This window comes from Magallana gigas, chromosome 2, assembly GCF_963853765.1.
Source record: "Magallana gigas chromosome 2, xbMagGiga1.1, whole genome shotgun sequence".
Lineage (NCBI taxonomy): Eukaryota > Metazoa > Mollusca > Bivalvia > Ostreida > Ostreidae > Magallana > Magallana gigas.
Genome location: NC_088854.1, coordinates 54308340 through 54327193, shown reverse-complemented (window position 1 = coordinate 54327193; position 18854 = coordinate 54308340). Strand labels below are relative to the sequence as shown.

At 34.5% G+C, this 18854-nt stretch overlaps 1 protein-coding gene across 3 annotated transcripts; it reads right to left on the bottom strand.

Annotated features, from left to right (window-relative positions):
• Window positions 1-5010: 5010 nt before the first annotated feature.
• Window positions 5011-18854, bottom strand: LOC105341355 (LIM/homeobox protein LMX-1.2). Of its 3 annotated transcripts, none has more exons than XM_011447859.4 (8): window positions 18597-18854; window positions 14412-14573; window positions 12806-12998; window positions 8911-9128; window positions 6417-6556; window positions 6222-6299; window positions 5918-6053; window positions 5011-5833 (listed from the first exon to the last, which is right to left on the bottom strand). In XM_011447859.4, exons 3-8 carry the CDS (start codon window positions 12988-12990, stop codon window positions 5649-5651), a joined length of 942 nt encoding a protein of 313 aa, XP_011446161.2. In that variant the 5' UTR covers window positions 12991-12998; window positions 14412-14573; window positions 18597-18854; the 3' UTR covers window positions 5011-5648. The 3 variants fall into 3 exon arrangements, with proteins under 3 accessions (XP_011446161.2, XP_011446164.2, XP_011446163.2); XM_011447862.4 differs by having other exon boundaries at window positions 6417-6553; XM_011447861.4 differs by lacking the exons at window positions 14412-14573; window positions 18597-18854 and adding an exon at window positions 14210-14375.

The window sequence follows — 18854 nt, the reverse complement described above, 5'->3', positions numbered from 1 at the left end:
ATATTATCATAAATACTCGTTGTTTATGATTGGAAAACGACGCAGTAAAAATTATTTGGAAAAGAATGTTCCCCCTTTTTAAAGAAATAAATGGTACATCCCTATTTTGTTATTGATATTTTAATAATAATATCATATACAATAACTGTTTCATGGAATATCTTGGCTATATTTAATTTAAAAAAATTAAAATACAACCCCAATTGGTTATTTCCTTATGAACATTTAAATATAAGATTATTAATTTCATACAACTACAGTATACTTCTGTAAATGCAAATCTTAAATTAGTCTTACGACGAATCTCAAAACACAACCTATGAGAGGTTTTTGACACTGGCCTCTAAAAATACAATATTCACTAATAAAAAGATCTATGATATATGCGTCTCTTTTTTGAAACACCACAAACTTTTCTGGACACATGCATTTTATAGACAGGTGAGTATAAATGAGACTCAGTATTCAGTTTTATGCTGGTTTTTTTTTTATTAAATTGCATGTAATTGGTTTTTTGCCTTATAATTTTTTATTTACATTTATTGGTTGTTTTACATATGTATTTTCCAAAATCGTAATGTTATTTTTAAAATTATTTGGTATGTGTAAGTTAAAAATCTTATATTGTACTGTAGTTTGAAATATACCATGTTCGTGTAAATACAAATATTATTCTATTAGTATTATGTATTTACATCCACCCAGTAAATTCAATCAAAAGTTACAATATAATATTATATATCATACAAAATAATACAAGTGTATAATACAAATAATCGTTATATATTTAAAGGACAATGCTGTAAGCCTCAAATTGTGTACATGGATCAGATGTCAGTTTCACGCGTCTCAGGACTAGCTTAATATTTGACTCTGCAATTAGAACCATTTTAACAAGACTTTAGACTTTTATCTATTTCTTGCGTCAAAACAAGTTAAAAATGACGCGGTTTCAAGCGAAATATACACCGATTGCGTAGACTTAGCTCAAATGTTGATTTCAAAGAGCCATAACTGAGTGGCCAGCAATGAAATAGACAGGTCTACGTCACAGTGCTGTTTGACACAACTACCCAAATTCCAAGCTCTTGTTAAAATGGTTTTAAAGTTTCACAGAACGTTTGCAACCATAACTTACCTTGAGATAATTTCCATTACAGAAAAAAGGAAATACAATTCGAAGTATAATTATAGCATTTGCTGTATTGTTGTTTAAGGTTATGTTACTTGCTATCTAGTTAATCATTTATTATCAGTTATATACATTAAAAACTAATGTCTTGAAACCTATTAGAAATGTTAGGAACATAAGATAATTGTAATGTAACCATTGCAATCATTACAAACAGAAAAAGGGATATATGATCAGCAGTTATTTATAGTAATATATGAAGATTTAGATTAATCAATTCAATCATATCTATAGAGTTATCACTTAGATATGTAATTACAAATTGAAAATGTGATCATAATAAAATACAACACAAGTTCATTAAAAATTTTTATTGTTTTTATCATTTCCATAACATTTTTTTAAAATGTAAATGAAAATGATCGTTTTTATCAATTTCAAAATATATTTATCTTGTTTTACTTCATATCATTATCATCCAGAAGTATTTCAGATATATAATTATCATATTTCTATAACATAGAGAGTTTTTAGAGTTTATCATTATTTTTTACTTTTGTTTACTTTAGCTTAAAGTATTTTCATAGAAAACAACATATATATGGAGAATTACGGCATCATTTTCTTCACACTTACTCTTCACTAAATCAGCAAGTTAAAATGTCGATTCTACGATCGAGTGTTCTTTTCCTTGTACGATTTAAATTTTAAGAATGTTTTGTAAGATTTTGATTTTAATAATCGAGTACATTTGTAAGCAAGTGAAGGCGACACGATAATTGTCGTAAATCAATATTTCAGAATTTATAATTGATTGAAAAGACGTAAATCCTGAGCTATTTCGCTAATATGTAAATTAAATTCACACTAACACTGACGTAAATTTTTATGTAAATCCATAATTTCTATTTTCTCAACTAACGCCGAGTTCTCTTCAAATATTTTTATTTAATTTAAGAGTTATTTTCAGGAACGTTGGGATGTGTGTTTAATCTATTATTGCAGAAATAATCTTTAAGAATATATACACATATATACACATATTACTTAATAATTTTTTTTTTACATCTGCCACTGCTAGATACAGACTGAATTGAAGGAAGCTGGTGGTTAACAAATTACCCATTAGATCTACCTAAAAATTAAAGATATAATATTTTAAGCCATAAACTATTATTTAGTAAAGAAAAATCTAAATATTTTTTAAAACCTTTAAAATTAAAATTTTTCCTATATCTTTATAAAAATAAATCTAGGTAAATGAAATTAATAAAGTCCTATATGGCCGAGACCGTTCAGCCCTTTCGACAACACATGCAACAAGAACATTTTACAAGATTAAACAATACGCTATTTGGTGATTTATTTCCGTTGTTTGTAAGGCAAAAAAGATGCATTTTCCGTTATCCATTTCACTGCTATAATAGCTAAAATATTTTAACAAAACGTCTGAAAAGAAAAGGATTGTTTTGAAGCAACATTACTGTATAAAGGGGTTTCCCAACCATATTTAAAAAAAGACTGGGCGCTGACAGCGCTTTGCACCGGTTGCGTGCTGTGATTTTAAATCTGGCATGCGACACAAAAGGTCGAATGTTTGAAAATGATACACTGGTAAAACTGATTTCTTTCTTCACTTCTTTGAGGAGTGAGTTTAGTTGTTGACAAGGCCACGCATGCTCTGTCACCCGACCCAATGCCGCGCCGTCAGGTAAGAATTTACGACTGACCTCTCACCTGGTAGGTATAGTGCTGCCGGTATTACATTTAATCCTACAGACAGGTACTTTACGTATATTGGTACAGAGGCAATATATTAACTCTGTCATCTCATGTATTTAAAACTTTAAAGGAATACAATAGCCCCATTTGCTACCTTTCAAATTTTTGTATGTTTTTCATAACTTGAAGAAAAAAATTGTTCAAACAATTTTTACAGACAATCAAACCATGATGATGTAACCCTTAACATTTTAAAAAATAAAAGTAGTCTAGAAATACAAACAAAAGACTCTGTTTCATTAGTTATCATATATACAACTATTGCTAAAGAACTGTTTGTGGATATCGATACCAAGAGTTTAAAGATGTAAACTATATACCATATCTGTGAGATTAACATTGTTAACTAAAGACCATAATGGGGGACTGTGAATGTCAACTAAAGACCAATGTCGGAGGACATAAATCATGACGTCAACTATAGACCGATGTCGGAGGACATAAATGATAACGTCAACTACAGACCTATGTCGGAGAACATAAATGATGATGTCAAGTATAGACCGATGCAATGGGAGTTCAACAATAGACCACTTTACCAACGATACGGAGAGAGCTTATTGGCTTTCTCTCCCAGTTTTAACAAGAATTTAGTTAAAGTGTCCATCTTTTTGACATTAAAAATGTCAACGTCTCCTTTGACAGAATCTGTAACGGGTACAGACGTGTCGTGTCGGCTTCAGACGATGACGATGTCCGCGCATGCCCAATCTGTCATCACGAGATCGTTGGCACGTCGATTTCACACCACTCAATTCGACCTCTTGCACCTCTTTCATCTCAAATTTACTCGGGTCATTTAACTTGAAATTTCACGTCGTTAAGCCAGGTATAATTATTTTAAACGGTAGATTTTTATGTTATTTTAATACATCACTGTTCAAAAAACATCAGCAACTGTCAGCTACCGTAATGGCGCAACACAATAAAGGGCGTTGTGTTTCAGAAATACAGACCGTGCAAGGAACACATGGAGCATGATAAAATGCCTCAACTACATACAACGGTTTTTAAATTCATTCGTGTCACAAAGGATAAAGCAGAAAATGTTTTTTGCTTAAAACATGGATTGATTTTTGTTGAAGTGTATGGTGTGTTTAGTACACTCAAAAGTACTAAGTTTATATCAGTTCATATCGATATCACCAGTTATGTCTAAATAAAACCTTTTAATTCTACGGGGGGTAAGCTGTCCGTTGACTTGAAGTCGATTATAAGTGCGAGTTATGATTTACGATTCAGTGTGTACAGACTTCTGTTCACGAGTCGCCGTTTACTCGACAAAGTGAGGAGGCACTGCTCACTAAGTGCCCGTATCTGTGATCAGAAGGAGCGGGGAAGGCCCGGGGATCAATCACTCCAATCTGTATCGCGATATAGTCGACTTGTCTCTCTGAAGATGTAGTCCTCGGACTGTTTCAATGCTTTGAATTGTAACTTTGTAGAGTCGGGTAGAGGGATCACTCCGCTATTCAGCTTGGGTGCGTCTTATCGATGGAACATTTATTGGGGTCACTTGCTGTCATTATTTGGAGAGACATCCTTCATTCAGGGGCCAACATTCCCGGTGAATGTTGATTGTGACGTAGCTTTATTTACGTTGACCTATTTTGAATGCCTAATCCCAATCAACCGAGACAATCATTCTTTTATTTTGTTTATGTTTAAAATTCATGTGGCATATCAAATGATATCAAAGAAACTCCATGTGTACCAATGCATTTTTGCCGCCGGCTGATAGCATTTCTCGGGAATCAATGGGACAGCAACTCTCAAGCACCCGGATAAACCGCGCAGATTCTACGTCAGATTGAGATCTCCGTGAGAACTTCAAACAAGATCTTTGTCCAAAGAAACAGAGTAATGTTTCCGCCGAGCACATGTTTTAAACAGTCTGAGAATTATGAGAATTAAACATCACGTAATTAGCAAGCTCAACATCACACATTTTCTTAATAGGGGTGGATCTTCTTCAATACTACTCCTGCAGATTTTCTTGTTCGAAAATTTCTAAAGGCGTGAAACATTGAGCGATATTGAATGAACGGGAAAAAACCATGGAAAGTGTCAAAATCTAGTAATAAAAGAGACTTGGGATCACGAATTTTCTTTTTATTCGATAAAGAAATAATAAATACTACAAAATATTTGTACAATACAGTAAAAGTTATCGACGCAAATTCTTTTGATAGATCGACCAGGTGTCTTACTAACTCACAATGGCGAAACGAACAATAACGGGATCAATGTATAGTTAAATTAACAAAGACATGTTTGTTTAAAATGTTTTGGGGATGTACCGCAGATTTTCTATCATAAATAAAATTGATGGGTACAGATATGAAGAGGGTAGACAAGCTGGATGGATGAAAAGTTTGTGAGCGTGACAGAGTTATACATCAATGAACCCATTTAATGAGAACCAGTGTGATATCAGAGCGAAATGCATGCAGAATATCAATGTACATGTATATGATCACATGGAAACGTGGAACAGTTTACCCCATTGAGAACTTTACACATAACAACAACAGAAGCATAAACTACTTCAAGTGCACCTGGACATAAAAAACGACATCTCATCACATGAGACAATATGGCTGAAAATCGGCAATCAAGCAATAAATAGAAAATTTATAAATATGTACATGAGCGATCATTCATTTGTGTAATGCACCAGTGTAACGATTTTGGGCGGAATAAATAGGCGGAACCGATGATGACGTCATTCACACTACTCCGCACAAAAATAAGAGGTCTGCATTGAATACAGTTTGTTGATGTGATTGGTAGGACACGCTGTGTTGGCGTCCTGACAGTTGTCTATTCTTTGGGGGACGGGCGATTCCACAGAGTCATCAGAGGTGGGCATCTCAAGAAACATGTTTCCGCTGCTGTCCATATTGGAATACATCGAACCTGTCAACAAAAAAGTCAAATGATTAGCATTTAAACGCCATTGTTGTTATCTAAGCAGTGCAGTGATGGGAAATGGTGCCTTGCCTTCGTTGTCAGATGTGGGTTTGTTCATGATATCAAACTCACGATATCCGTCTTTCTCTCCGTCTTCGCTTCGTAATTTTCGTTTTCTACCTTTTTCATTTGTGTCTTTGCCGCCCTTCCGCGAAGTTTTCTTAACCTTTTAAAATGTGAAACAAGTGAAGAGGTTAATGATTTTATCTTACTTAAGTGAAGTGAAACTTTATTTTTAAGAAAATGTTAGTAAAGAACCAGATATTTCCCAAATTAATTAGATAATTCATTTTGAAGAAAATTGCGTTCAAACGTACCACATGACTATGCATACCTTTGCTCTTTGATTCTGAAACCAAACTTGAACTACTCGTATAGTTAGCCCTGTTTCTGCTGCTAGTTGTTCCCGAACCTAAATGTACAGAAGTTTAAGACTTGCAATTATTCTATATTTTAAATAAAAAAAGAAAGAATTAGAGGAAAAAAACTATGAATATTGGCAGCATAAGATGACCCAGTTTATTCGAACCTTTCGGCACGGTTTCGGGTTGGCCTCAAATGCTTGTTTGAATTTTCTTCGTTGACTTGTCGTAAGAATTGTTCTTGGCCGTTTGGCCTGGCGGTCGACATCCAAATCAAAATCTTCATAGCTATCGCTGTCTTCATCTACTAAAACAAATTAAAGCAAATGTAATAATTGCAGCACGTGCAATCCGGGGTGGCCAGTTAATGAATCTTAACGTGATATTTCCTCTTATTTTTTTTGTTTTCATCGTGCGCGCTATCTTTCCATTATTTGTTTCCAGCATCTCATAAAAGTTAATTAGATATCGGTGCCAACTTACAAAAATGACGACAACCTAAAGTTTCGAATACAACGTACACATATTTTACGAAGTTTTTCTTTGAAGGCCATGATGAAACCCATGCTAATGAAGCTTCCTTCGATGTGCAGTTATCAGTAATCCGAGAGCTAACACTATAATCGTTGCAACATACCGATACTTGAGATCCAATGGGTCGTGTAATTTGTATAAAAAATTGCCATGGAGGGGGGAAACCCTCTTATTTATTTTTACTGCAGAAAACAATTTGATACTCAAACAGTGGTATAGTGGGAGTTGAAATGTAGTGTTTTAAAAGCGTACTTGTTAAACAATGACAGACCAAATCTCGCATTATTTTACTTAAAGCATCGGAAAAAGTGAATGCATGGTTTCAATAAATAGCTATAAACAGGGTGCTGAAAACAAATAGTTACACAATCGTGGGGCGGGGGACTCGCTGCACAGTACGCCAAGAGCTTCCTACTCAAACAACCGCTGTTGTTATACTGGATTTTAGAATTAAATAAATTGACAAATGTATTGAAGTTTATTGATTGGGCCTCCTTGCCTTCGTGGACGCGGAGCTTCTTGCAGGGTTGGCAGTAACAGAGTTTTTGTGGACCATCCCTTCACAAGCCTCTCCCGGTACGAGCTCAATAGAGGAACACGTGTGGATTTCTGTGTATCCAACCTGGGCTTTTTATCGTTTGTCATTACAAAGAAGTCTAAAGCATTTGTTTAAAAACATTCACTTGAATCTGACACTTTGGAATCGTCCCGTCGTTCGAAGGAAACAATTTTATTCTGCTTTTATTTTTTTTTTTTAGTTTGCGTTTGTGTCCTACATTATTCGTGTGCTAAGCCGCGATCCAAAAGTACAGCTTTCAAAGCGACAACTTTTCTGTAAAATAATATATCTTTGTACGGTTGAAAATTTGTCATATCATTTATGGGAGAATGGAATAAAAGATTATACCCACTTAAACAAAACAATGCAAACCAAAAACCAGAAATGTTTAAATGTAGATAGTTTCATAAACTATATCAAAATGAGAAAGTGAGTTCAAAATTGCTACTTATGCACTGTAGAAGCATTGCTCAATCTTCAAGAACTAGTATTTAAATCTTAAAAAGGAGAACAAGTGCTCTTGAAATTTCAAAAGAAAAAACTTTTTGGGAAACAAAAGGCGATCCTTCTTTGTGTTGGCTTGGTGACAATGGGCAAAAAGAGAAGAATCTTCGGGAGAAGTGATTAGTCGGCAATGCTTGTCATTGACTCCCCTCCCTGGTCGGTACAAGAACATTTCACTCTGGACGAGAAGGTTACTTAGAGAACGAAAGAAAAGGAAAGTAGTAGGACATGGTTCCATAAAGACCTACACAAGGACCATAGAGTCCTCTTTAGTCACGAACACGAAACAATAGACAGCGAACAAATACTACAGCGCATGCCTCTGGTGGTTGTCTAAGGCAGTCTGGCCCTGTTTGTCCACTCACTACAATCAACTCAGCAATTGACCTCACGACCCCCAAGTCTTAGACCGTGTCCCCCCGATGACGATATCCTTTCACCCTAGTGTACAAACATTGACACACTTTGGTTATGTTAGCGGCTGCTTAGACAGGTATCTCGCATATTAGCACCTTCAATATTGATAAAGCAGCTTTACAGACGAACAATATGCATTGTGGGTCCAGATAAGTATCAATCGACTAAAACACTCAACAAAAATATTTACAGAAAGTTTTACCCCATAGTTTACTTATGACACATAACAACTCCATGATAAAAGAAACATTTCGTTGTTAATTTACATTCAGAATATTTTTATTCGTAAACATCTGTACTGTACAAGTCTCGGTGGGGCTTCGCCTTTTACAGAAAAAATTACTTGTGATTTAAGGAGTTTTCTCTTTAAAGCAATATTATTAAAGTATACATGTTGTTTCCAACTCGAATAAAAATATTGACAACTGGTTATAACATCTAACCAAGTAATATTATTCCGTTCGTAAAAATTGTTAAACGAGTCCAGTCGCCAATTTCCTGTATTTTTTCTTGAATATCATGATCACTGTATATTACATGTATATATTTTTTGATAAATGAGTTGTATAAGTGTTGAAAGATTTAGTATTAGTAGGGTAGGGGTAGTGGATGAAGCTGTGCTCCTTGAACTGTATGGACTAGCTTACCTTTGGGGCTGAACGAGGGTATGTGGAATTCCTTATCATGGTCATATCGACAGAAGATCTGGCCGTCTCTGATGTAGAACTCGTTACCATCTTGTAACACGTGCCCGCACTCCACGCATCGGAAACAGGGCAGGTGATAGGTGTTCGAGTACACTCGGCGGACCAACTCGTGGGGGTTTATGCTGAATCCGCAGCCGCTGCACCGCCCGCGGAATAATCTGTGAAAAGTGAAAAATTTCATAGTTTGTACATAATCTTATCCAAAATCATGTTAGCCCATATAAATTAATTCCATGATATGTTTTGTACGGGAGGAAATGATATCAGTTTATTCCCCACCAGCGTCTGCAACTAGATCAGATTTTCTTATTGTGAGTTCTGCAAACACTAATCAAGTGACGAATTATCGCGAGCCAGGGGCTCGAGGTGAGATTTCTTTGCAGGTCTTATCATGGACTTCACACAAATTTCTGTCTTTTTTAGTACCAGAATCGGCTAGTAATCGTCTGGGCCGTGACCTGACGACAAAGGTCATTGAAGCTCATAAAACAGTACATCACACACGACATAAGTGTTACTCATTCACTTTCTGAACGGAGAAAAAAACACCTTTATCTTACAATAAATTTTACATATAAAATAAACAAAATGAATAGCATACATATTCAAATCAGTATAGGCAACTATTGCTGATAAGGATACTAACTTAATAAGGTAAGGACCGTCTACATCAAAATGCTGCAATAAGTAGATATCATTGTCATAGAGAGGTATAAAACTTGTAAGTACTTGAGAGCACGGCCTTTACATAGATTCATTGCGTTTTTCCTATTACTTTCGCTTCCAATGACTTTGACTGTTGTCGTGACCTATTCTATAGCATTTATGGACTGCTTTTAGTGAAAAAGCATATCTGTCCATATTTACGTGTGTCACTTTCATATCGTTGATCGTTTCTGTCTAGATAAGGCATCGTCTGACATTAATAGCATAATTACCGCCTCCATCAGAAATTGTCAGCAGAGGAATATCTGGCCGCATCAAGACTGAATACCCGAATTGTCAAACGCAAGAATTATTTCTTTTTACGTTGGAACCTTGGTATTTGATTGACATAAAAGAATGAATTCCTACCCTAAACGAGAAAAGACCCGTATTTGTTGTCGTCAAAATATCACAATGTATTAAATTGAAATCCTTTGTATTTTGAGAAATTTTAATAGCATGTTGGATACAAAAAACTCGCCTCTCCATGTTGATATCCACAGTGGTAACTGCTCAGAGCAGAGTTCAAAGACGAGAGGGGTTCTTCTCGAGGGCTCAAACAATAAATTCTGGTCGCTTTCACTTGCCACCGATGAGTTTACTTTAAACTCAAATCAAGAGCCGCAGAAGGACGCATTGCACTTGAGAGGCCTTTTGAGTGAGTGCAATACAATGTTTTACATATCCCTATCTTTATTTGCACTAAAACAACCGCGATCTCAAAATCTTTGAATAAAATCACTCATACATAATCATTCATGTTTTGATACGTAAAAATCGTATAAATTGGAATAAATAAAATTGTAATTTTTCGTCTAAATGTAAAGTTTTTTAACCTTACCTGTGTGAGCCATTTTCAGAGATATTGCTAATAATCTGGCTATGTACAAGGGGATTAAGAGTTTTCTTAGTTAATCTTTAGAATGTCTTTGTGGTACAACTTCGTGTGGGTCATTAAAAGAAGATGACATGTGTTTTCGTGCGTTTGCCTAACAATTGTACAATTTTCGCCACCAAATAGCACCAAAGTATATAAACAAACCCTCCATATGTGTTAAACTACTCCAAACAGAACCAGATAAAAGTAGCATATAAAGAAAATCGGGATTCTGGGGGTCGGGGGCCAGTTTTACAAGTAACGGAGATTATGCGATCGCCAGTTGGTGAATGGGGAGGTAGTGTTACCCCACGATATTGCTGAGAAAAAGTGAGGAATTACATGTACCCTGTAACATTTTAATGACATCGTTTGCTACAACAATTGTGACACATCAAAGTGTTGTATCAGACACTTTAAACATTTTTCCTGTGAAATAAATTCGTCTTTTTTTCTTCAGAAATGATTATGATGATCTTCAAAGGTTAAATTTCAGGGGGAAAATATTTCAGACACACAAGTCTTATCATTAAACTGTATTTATGGTTGAACATTTTTATAATACATGTTCCTATAATTTCCGTATTCGGGTGATATTATAGGGGTACTGAAAGCGAGCAATAGTTTGGCAAATTCTAGCTCAAAGCGTTTGTCAAGTGCTGATTAATTGGAAATTGATAAGGCCATTGCTTCGCTTATCTACGTGAAGAGTTGACAATGAGTCGCCTTCAATGGCGGGAGCATCACCCGCTCACTTCCTTTCACCGGTAATGTCTATTTCATCACGGACTATCAATCTTGGAAACAATACAGAATCTCAACACCTTAGATCCTATTATGTCCACCAATACAGACTGGCGGAACGAGAGAAAAAATGGGGGTTAAAAAACTTATTCAATTTGATTTCTGAAAAAATTGAGTTTTGTCAACTCGAATTCTCTCAATGCATTGATAGTAAATGTTTCGTGCAAACAAGCCGAAGAGAAAACGCAATATCCAAATCCGACTCAAACACTGAAAGGGAAAGATCCCATCATTCAGGCTGAAAATGAGACATATGCAGTTGTAATCGGATCAATTAAATCGATTTTTAATTTTTTGAATTTTAATTTTTCATTCGAATTTGCGGACAATAGAGATTGAGGATTTACAAACAATGGGAATAAGAGAGCCGTTTGGCTCTATGTACGCGGGTTATAAAGAGGAAGGAATTCGTTACGCCTGTTTCTTTCGAAGCCCCACTTTACTGTGTTATAAATCTCTGGTATCGCTAGCCCCCGATCAGATTGTTTCTGTATAGCATACAAATATGTTTTATAAGATGTATATCTGTGTATATTTGGCAATCAACATAATGTGACCATTATTTTGTAACGACAGTCAGACACCTAATATTATCTATTTTCTAACACAACGTGTTTATAAAGGTACACACTTTTATAATGTGGCTCCTTTTTCAGTCAGACTAAGTATTTCGAATATATTGTGTCATTTCAAATAAATTATTTATGAACAAGCAAGAAATAAACAGAACAACTGAATGATTTACTATACATGTTTACACAAAAAGTCAAACTGAAATAAACTTACACATTGATATGGTTAAAAACGGAAGTCTTTAGTATATCAATATTGACTGTAGCCCAGTGTACCCACATTCCCAATGCTTTAACACAAGTGACATGTTTGCAGAGTTTGTTGGTTTAGGTAGTGAATTTTTTGAATTACGGGAAAGATGCAAACGCTGGCGTTTCTGTGTTTGACGGGGTGCATCGATAACGGGCGGACACCCAAACAATCTACCGTGCACTTTCCCTCCTCAACATTTTCGTTGTGTTATTTTTTTTTCCTTGTGATATAATTTGTCCACGCGGCGTGGTGCTATTCGCTCCCACATGCATATGCATTTCTGTCCAGTGAAACACTAAAATTGCATCCGTGTTTATTTTGCAGGAAAAAAATCGTTAATTATGCATCAAGCATTGATAGTAAAAGTACTGTTGCCACAAAGGAACAGAGAAATTTATAATCTTTTAAAAAGTTGAATTATTTGATGTATTATACATGTTTTAAACATAAGTACTTCATCCTAGTTTATCAATTATGTGTACAGTTAATAAACGGGAGTAGATCTGATATAAAATCAATTAAAAGGGTGGAGAAAGAACGAAAAAGATTCTGTATTGTATAAGCCAGTTGTAAAAACAAGTTGGTAAGATTCTGGGTTCTGACTGAGAACTAAATAGTACTTACTTGTCGTAGTCAGATTTGCAGTAGAGGTGACCGTTCTTGCTGTAGCAAGTTCCTGACAAGGACAGGCGACAGATGGCGCACTGCAGACAGTTTTCGTGCCAGACATTGTCATTTATTTTGAACAAGTATTTGTCACGGATAGGATAGCCACAACCGGCACATGTCTCCTCGTGAATGCTCGGCATCTTGATCTCTGAAACACGAGAGGAAAAAATCCATCACTTTACTCTCCCAACAAATAAATACGATGCCTGTGAATTAGAACTTGTTTTTAATGTTACATAAGATGTATTGTTTTCCTTTTTAGCAATTCTAAATTATTGGAAACATATAGAAATAATCCCCTTTACCTTAACTTAAAGAAAAGGATAACGAGATATTTTACAACTGAAAAAATAAATGAACGCGGCATAATTGAGTCTTCAATTTGTCATCAGCTGACAGTTCATATGTCGACAGAGCAATTATTAGCGGAAGTCCATTCAACAAACCGGAAGTAATAGGACGTCCACTTAATGATATAGAATGTATATGAAAAAGACCATGGTCAGACTTTGGTAAGCTGTGGACATTTCTCTATCATCTCAAAAAGAAGATAAGACTACTAATGAATTCATGCTGAGCTTCAATAAGAAGAGCAAACAAGTCCAACTCACTTAGGTATGGCAAAATGAACATAAGTACCCGTTATACGAGATGCAGTTTTTAATAGCCACTCGATAGAGTATTATTACCACTCTCTTTCCTCTTCATAGTAGAAACATAAATTTAAAATTATTCTATTGTCAGATTTTATATAGTTAAAGACACGTGTATTGCATTCGTAATGTCAGAATATTTTTTCAGAGTTATTGAAATTAGCCTGGATGTACATTTATTTCTACAATAATGTCGATCAAACGAAATGTACAAAACATTTAAACAAGCTTAGAAGTCCAATAGAAATATTAGCAATCTTTTAAAAACTGTAACTTTATTCATAGCAAGTATTTTCAGCTTCGGACGTACCATACACAGTTTTTAAAAAAATCATATGGAATGAAATAAATATTCCAATACAGATACGTTTAGAATAAATTATTCATTTTACTTTATGTTTTCAAAATATAACGTGTGAAAAAAGGATATTTTTAATTAAAGCCATAAATGTTTTACCGGGAAAAATTATGGAATAATGCAGCAATTCTGTCCAATGGATAAAATAATGCTTTGGATTAGTATTGATTGAACACACGATCAAAATCTTATTTATAAGGTAACCATCTACCCCTAAAAATCTTAATTTTAATAAAATTGGACAGGTTAATATCTATAAAGTTGTTGTAGAATGATGCATATATCTTGTTCTTATTAATTATCTAAAGTATTCTATGACTAGGAACTACAGGGTTGATTAAAACTCACCCTCATATGCAGCTTCATCGAATACATTAAGCCATTAAAAACATCGCCCGAAGTTCCAAAATAAATTTCCAAAGGGTGAAAAAAAGCCCACCAGAATTGGAAACCCTAATATTATATTGGGCTCTTCAACGGTCGCCTTATATTTGCTATTACCTCAACTGTGGTCATATTCGCACCTGACTTGTCTGTTTAAATGCCTTACCTTAGCAGCACCTGTGCCGTAAGGGACCGATCGATAGTGCTTAAAATTGCTCCCTCTCATACAAGTGTCCGGGAAATTCGTCAAACGATGCTAGCACATTCTCTGCAAATCCCGCTGTTGTCTTTTTAAAATCTGTCCATTTGAACAGGAATTCCAGAGGACCTAAAAGCAAATCAAAGAAATGTGTAGAGACAGCTTCCGGTTGAAATTGACCAAATAGGCGAGTCGTGCACCGTCTTTTTGTTCAAACAATAGAAATCGGAGTCTTGTAACGAAGGCAACGTCAGGTGTCGGCTGCTGAAGTATAATATTCTTAATATGATTACTTATTTCATTAATTCACTTTACTTACATCAAAATAAATGAGAAAGTGTTGTACAATTTGTAGATAATACAAGGTGACGTAGATATTATTTTAACAGATTTATGAAAATTTGAATTTTACAGGGCTTTCTTCTTTGCAGAGGCGCACACAACTTTTTTTTTAGGATATTGGATTGCATTAAGGTTTAACAGTAAACGATACTACTGATTTCTCGTTAAAGCAAGACGATATTTCCCCGTTTTGGTCTGTTTTTAAAACTGCATTTATATTTCGCGACAATACACTGCATGTGCCTTTACAATGCAAATTAATTCTGAGCCATCAGATGGCTGTGGGTCTGCTCTAGAAGATATTTTCTCAAGGAACCCATTAATTTTTTTATCTTAAATTATTTGTCAGTTTCTCATATACTGCCTGTTGTATCAGAGGGGTATTATTAATCACTCTAATGTAATATTAATCCTCTTATACAATCGACGCCCCCCATCACCATCTTGTGTATAGTAGGAGAGGGGTAATTCATTTAACGCTGGATACCCGATTGGTTTCATGGCTAGTACCGGTAACTTGAAACTAGATTTGAAATGCCAAAATGTTTAAAAGCTTCTTGACAAAGAAATAATACTTTCTATAACATGCAAAGGTCGGTTTGAACGTTTAAGAGGGCAGCTGAAGAAAGTGTTTCTCGAGCTTTTTAACCATTTATTCTCGAAACGTGAACCACAATTTTTGGATAGAAAACAGTCTGGGATTGGGCCTTCTTGCGTCAGTGTAGGCGAGGACTAAACTAAAGTCAAAGCCTGCTCATTTCAAACTGTGAAAAACACGATAGGTTTAATCTTTAATAATCATACACAATTATTGGAAAAACCGATGAAATCCGAGGTGTAAGTCAGAATCGTGAAAAATCTCATATTTTCATTAAAACTTGTCTGAGAGTTGAAATGCATTTAATAACATTTGCAGGATATTTTTAACAGGTTTGATGTGGGGTCCAATAGCTGATTACTAATTTTTCATACTGTATAAACCGTATATTATTTTGCACTTCTGACTACTGACTACTACACAAATTAATTTAAAACATGGTGCTGTTAATTATATAATTTTTTTAAATAGGTTCAAAGATAAATGGTTGTGCATCTTAACTATGATCAAACTTATGAATCTATAATAATTTACTTTGATTAATATTGATATCGGTAAAATTGAAAATCTATATTACAGACCAACTATTCTAATGAGATATTCTAAAGTATTGTACAAAACGATGTTAAGAGAAATCAAAAACGACGAAAAAAAATTCTCTCGGTGAAAAAAAGAGAGTGAAACTCACAATTGTTGGAGGACTACCAAAACATCACCATGGTAAACAAAGTGCAGGTCCCAAGAAATGTCAATAATGACGGAGTACGGGGGGAAGCGGGGCAGGAATGTGAGTTTTTAATCCGCATGTGCCGGTTTCCGAGACTGACAAGCTCCGTCACGAGATTGGGGTACAGTTTAGACCGAGTTTATGTGGCTTTTATGGGTATAAACACATGTTTACGGTTCTTTTCCTGATTTGGGGCCCGTCATCACCCGATAGGATCAAACACTTTTACCAGCGTTACGGTATTTAACCAGACATGGATGACGATCAAAGCATTGTCGAAATGTTAGTAATTGTGAAATTTTACAGGTAAAACGGTACATGAGAGAGAGAGAGAGAGAGAGAGAGAGAGAGAGAGAGAGAGAGAGAGAGAGAGAGAGAGAGAGAGAGAAATCAAATTTACTCAGACCATGCAAAAGATGGTAACATATTATACAATTTAACAAATAATGTCAGAGGAAAACGTGTTACAGTACAAAAAGGAGATACAATTATAGTGACATATATACATAATTAGATAACTATATAGGTATATAAAAATATGGCGTGTAAAGACTTTAACAGAAGTCTTATATTTTGGTATTAAAAATAAAAAGTTTTTCCGTTGTTTTCTGAGAGAGAGAGAGAGAGAGAGAGAGAGAGAGAGAGAGAGAGAGAGAGAGAGAGAGAGAGAGTATAGAAGTTTCATGCGTTTTGTTTTTTACCAAACCTGTTTCAAACTCGTGGTTAACAAAAGCAATCGAAAAATATGTCAAGAGGAAAATTAGTATTTAATTTCACAATTTTTTGAAAATATTTTTTATTAATGAAATTATTTTTTATTTCGAAATATTAAAGATTGACATTCATCTTTATTTTCAAATATGCACTTGAGATAATATATTTGTAATACAGTTAGTATAAAGAATGCATAGTATATCTAATATTGAAATCGAAATTTAAAAAATATAAGTTAGAATGCCCTGTTAAAAATTTCGAAAATGTTTTGAAAATCTTTTTGAAAATAAGAATAACATTAGACAACAATACACAAAATAACAACCCACAAACGAAGTCCTAGTTTGACGGACTTTTATCAAGGATTTTTTTAATCTTGCATGTAACTGTTGGGAAAAAAATTAAACCATTTCAAAAACACCAAAACATTTCTTTAAAGATCCATTGAACGAACTTCACAAAGTAACGAAGCCTTTATGACTGTAGTTAGTAAGTAATTATCAGAACGAAATAACTATAGTATTTCTCTTTGACCTTGTTGGTTCCACGCCACAATACAAAGATTTTTCGCCGTGACAAAACTGTTGTCATGAGCGGAATTGCATCACAACGCTTCCCTCATGGACAAGCGTTCGGCAAAAACGACCTTAGTGTAATCCCATTGTGCCGGAGACTTTGTAGTGGATTTATCTTACAATCTGAATATTTAAACGCTGGATTGTTTTACAATTGTTTTCTAGACCTACAATCTTGTTTTAATAGACCAACCAGTAGGTTAAAATGAAAGCTATGCACAGTCCAACTAAGGACATTTTTTCTTTTTTCTTTTAAGTTTCGTGAAATAATTTATAATAATGTTTCTATTAACATCTTAAATCTATTAATATCGTACAATTGAAATTCAAGCTAATGGATATATATATATATAGATATACTTTCGAGAAAGAAGGAATGAAATATTTGCAACATTTCAAATTTAAATCTTCAGGAAATAGCCTCAATTCAATTGATTTTGTCATTTGACAATCTCTTCCTTGTTTTGATAGAACTTTTACCTAAAACGCATTAAATGTAATGCATAAGGAAATATTCATTTTTGACAAAAAATATTTAAATCAAAATAGCGGATAAAAAAAGGGACCGCATAAAGAATCGATTCAGGCTAGAATTCGTGCTCCATGTCACTCGAGCTCGACTGCAGGTGTCTATATTAACCATCCTACCCTTTCTCTGCCAAAAGAAACGCCATATAAATTCAAATTCTCGCGTCCCTGCCTTGTTCCACTGTTCAGTTTTTAGGCGTTCGTCAAAAAAAGTTGAAAATTTAACAACAAAATATGTTTTGAATGCACTGGGTATATCCGTAAACAAAATTTTAAAAAGTTAAGTTTAAACCTTACAAAGTTCAAATAAAGTTTATCCCTACATTATAGGATTACTTGTGCATTTGAGTATACATTATACTCCATTATAACAAGTCTTAATTTATTGTATTTCGCTGATAACGATTCGGCACTAACTAAGTAATTTACAATTATCAGGATTTAATGTCTCTATTAGCATGTGTACATATGCCGATTCAATCATTTGTTATAACATTAATCTTCAATGTTTTCCGGGTATTGCATTTTATAAATAGAGAGTACATGATACTAGACTTTAAATATACCACAACTCATGTTTATCTTTGGATTAATAAATATTTTGTAATACACAAGGCATTACAACAGAAATACAAGTGGAACACAAGAAAAGAACATTAAGGACTCACCTGAAATCTGTAGATTCCCAAAATCCGTGCTGACACCTAAGACAAAACCAGGTAACAGTAGACTTAATCTTCTATAACGGGGTGTACCTACATGCGAACACACACCAGCCGTCCGAGTCCTGCGAATTTTTTCCCCTTAATTTCAAAATTCCGTATTATATTTCAATACATTTAATAACTCGTATGCACAAAAGACATATGCATAGATCAGCAGTCGCTTTTATTCCGAAGCACTTCGCTTGATAAACACTGCATAGC